General features: G+C 37.1%; 1 protein-coding gene across 1 annotated transcript; it reads right to left on the bottom strand.

The window, feature by feature from the left end:
- Positions 1–330: 330 nt before the first annotated feature.
- Positions 331–3,194, bottom strand: CBG18478 (the record flags this gene model as incomplete). The annotated part of the gene is made up of 8 exons (XM_002634576.1): positions 331–568; positions 676–830; positions 1,174–1,407; positions 1,668–1,977; positions 2,069–2,143; positions 2,305–2,461; positions 2,516–2,634; positions 3,079–3,194. 8 exons carry the CDS (start codon positions 3,192–3,194, stop codon positions 331–333), a joined length of 1,404 nt encoding a protein of 467 aa, XP_002634622.1.
- Between the last annotated feature and the right edge of the window lie 451 nt (positions 3,195–3,645).

Genomic DNA, 3,645 nt, shown 5'->3' on the forward strand with positions numbered 1-3,645 from the left:
TTTCCGGATAATTTGTTTGCACCTAAAAAACTGATAAGCTGTCTAGACCAGATGAAACATGAGATTGTTGTGATTGCGATAGTGTAATCAAGGTTTTAAAGGGAAAATTAGATTTCGGAAATTTTTGAAACAGTGAAATTTTTTACTTTTTCAAAATTATTTCAAAAAATTTCAGTTACAACAGCAAAACAATGTCTGATGTAATATTTTTAAATTTTAATTGCACTCAAAATCGGTTCAAAAGAATTTTATCATGTGATACACACGAAAGCAATAGGATTTGAAAAAAGAAAGAGTATCATAATAGAAATGTTCTTCTTGTTATTTTATTCATCGATTCATCAACGTCAAAACTTGATCGACAGCCGTCACAGTCTCCAGAATATTATCAGAATTGAAACAGAGTGGTGGCTTGATCTTCAGAATGTTCGTATACGGTCCATCGGCGTTTAGAAGTATTCCAAAGCTTTTACGAAGTGCCAGAATTGTGGCGATTGCCAATTTTTGGTCCGGCTCACGCGTTTTGCGGTCCTTGACCAAGTCGATTCCCCAAAATAGACCGACTCCTCTGGAAAATTCTTATTTGTTGTTGCTGTTTCAAAATTGGATCAATTTTTAAAGCGGTAAAATTAGATATTTTTTTGAGTTCATACGATACAAAAAGAAATATCTCACCGAATATCTCCAATACACTCGTGTTTCTTCTGTAAATCCCTCAACGCAATTTCCAATTTCTCTCCCATTGCCTGACTGTGTTCCAGAAGATTCTCCTCTTTTACCACTTTCATCACCGAGATTACTGCTGCACATGCGACTGGATTTCCACCGTACTGAAAATAAATTGGGATTACTGTACATTATGTTTGAGTTTAGGCCTTCAGTGAATATTAAAACGGCACAATACAGAACGACTAGATTTTTTAAATTGGAAGTTTATCATGTCTGGCGTTTGTAACAGTAATTTTGTTGTGATCCAACGTCGCATCAAATTTCGAAAATGGAAATTCATTTTTAATAGGTACTGAAACAGTAAATCTTTGAGCAAAAAACCTTGAATTTTGCAACATAGTTTTTTTTAGCTTTATCAGTCTATTAAAATGAAAAAAAACTTCAGAGTTTAATTATGTCATCTGTTTCGTCCGCTATTGTAATTTCACCTATTCAAAAGCATACCGTATTAAAATATCCGACTTCTCCACCCAACGCGTCAGCAATCTCTTTTCTCGTTGCGACAGCCGACACTGGGAATCCATTTCCCATTGGTTTTCCCATTGTCACAATATCCGGAACAAATCCATCATCATATAATTGATGAGCCCAGTATTTTCTTCCAATTCGTCCGAATCCTGTTTGAACTTCGTCTATGACCATTAGACCTCCATGGTTTCGCACATGGGTGGCCACATCCTGCAAAATTTTACTGATTCATTAAAATTCAAAATTTGAACTTGGAGTTGGTGAATGCTTGCTAATGAATCTCAAATGAAACCGGGAGAGACTTATATTTCAGTGCAAAAAAGAGTGAAAAATATTTTACAGTTTCAAGCGAATTTGAAATTTTGGAAAATACAGAGAAAAATCGATATTCCTGCAAACCCATAAGCATATAACGTAATAGAACTTCACAATACTTTGCGGCTTCAAACAGCTATGAACTTCTTGCTCACCTTAAAATAATCCTTTGGTGGAATAACCTGTCCTCCACACGACTGGAGTGCCTCTGCAAAATAGGCAGCAACTCCCCGCTTCTTTGATTCCACGTCATCCAGAATACTCTTAACATCATCTGAGTACTGTTTTCCAGCTTCGTACAATTTCTCCTCATCCGTCAATTCGTTATCCTCCAATCGATGTTTTCCACGGAACACATCTGGACATGGTGCCACGTGGACCCAGTCTGGTTGAGAAACCGATGATCCATGGTCGAATTTGTATGGGGATAGTTCCATGGTCGTTGTCACGTGTCCATGGTAGGCACTGGAAAATATGGAAATTGGAGGAGTCAGGATAGCAGAGATCCAGTGTTTCAGGGGAATATTGAAACAGGAAAAGTTTTTTCAAAACTCACTGTTCAATGACAATTGCATCCTTGTGTTTCGTGTAATCCCTGGCCAAACGGAGTGCCAAATCATTAGCTTCTGATCTGGAAAAAATATGATCTTGATCTTTCAGTTCATTTTTTGACTCCTTTCCTTTCTCTAAACCTGTTATTTCTTATCTTATCTTAACAGTTACTACCGATCACCTGTCAGTTTGAAAATGAGGTGATACTGAAACTGTTAAAATGAAAAAAGATTTGCTCACCCGGAATTGCAGAAAAGTACAGTATCCAAACCAGGAAGTGTCGATAGAATCTGCTCAGCACAATCCGTCAATTGAGTCGACACAAAACGAACGTTGCACGTGGAAGTAGCCAATTGCTTTGAAATAGCTTCGACGACTTTTGGATGACAGTGACCGACTAAAAGGGGAACGGTCAAATTGGATCAAATGATCCTGAGAAAAATAGAGGTACCATGTTGAACATTGCTAATGCAATCCAGGAATTTGTTTCCTTGCTCATCGTAGAGATATTGCATTGATGCACGAGATACCATGAATGGATCGTCAGAGTAGAAAATTTGACATTTTGAGCTGAAAAAATACTCTTTTGATTGACTATTGAGAATAAATATATATGAAATTTTTAAATGTTCTCTTTGAAACTGTAAATATTTTCGTATAAGTTGTTTGGTTTTTCTAATGTCTGAGCTTTCACAAAGAGGTCAGCAGGTTCAATTTTCTATTTTTGAACCGATAAGAGTATAAGCTCCCTAATGATCACTACATGATAAGAAAGTGAGGTAAAAGTGCAATTTTCATTACCTAGAAATTTCTCTGTTCCGAATAGTCTAGATGGTTTTCAAATGTTCAGTTCTACAGCATCGGCTAAAGAAATTCCCTATTTCGATTCACAATTCACCCGCTTATTGAAGGGCCCTTCAAATAAAAGATACCTCCAAAGAAACCTTGGAATAATAGAAGAGCCTGCCCTTCTAATACAGCTTTTACAGTACTTTTCTCTTTTTATACACTCACCCAATGGTATCCTTTCTTTTCTTGAGAATTTCTTCCTTACTACGAACGTCTTTGGTGGCGGCGGCTGCCGGTGTTGAAGACGTGAAGAATCCCAATGCGTTGACCAAGGTGGACATTTTTTCGATGTCTGAAAATTCACATTTTTCCGTGAGAGGCTGGATAAAAACGAATTATTAAAAAGAGAGAGAGACCTAAAAACAGTTTTGGAAACAGTAAAAAATATTTTTGGAATCTCAAAAACCACCCTAACAGACTAGGCCTGATCTGAAGATGCCTCCTTATTTCTCGAATTGATAAGGGCGGCAGAAAAGGGGGCGGAGTCTAGTATGTGCGTCGTTGAAACAGCAAAAAAAATGGGGAGAAAATATGTAGACACGAGAGGAGATGAGAGATAAAAGACACAGAGAAAGAAAAGAGATAAGATACAACGTTCTTCAATGATGCACATTTGTCATGGACATGGAAAAAAACCAGAAAAAAGATAAGACAAGAAAATGAAGACAATGGTCAGCTGTTTAGGCGGGAAAAAAATAGGCTATAGACGTAATTGGTTTGTAGACAAGAGAG

Source organism: Caenorhabditis briggsae (assembly GCF_000004555.2).
Source record: "Caenorhabditis briggsae complete genome, chrIV, whole genome shotgun sequence".
NCBI classification, from domain to species: domain Eukaryota; kingdom Metazoa; phylum Nematoda; class Chromadorea; order Rhabditida; family Rhabditidae; genus Caenorhabditis; species Caenorhabditis briggsae.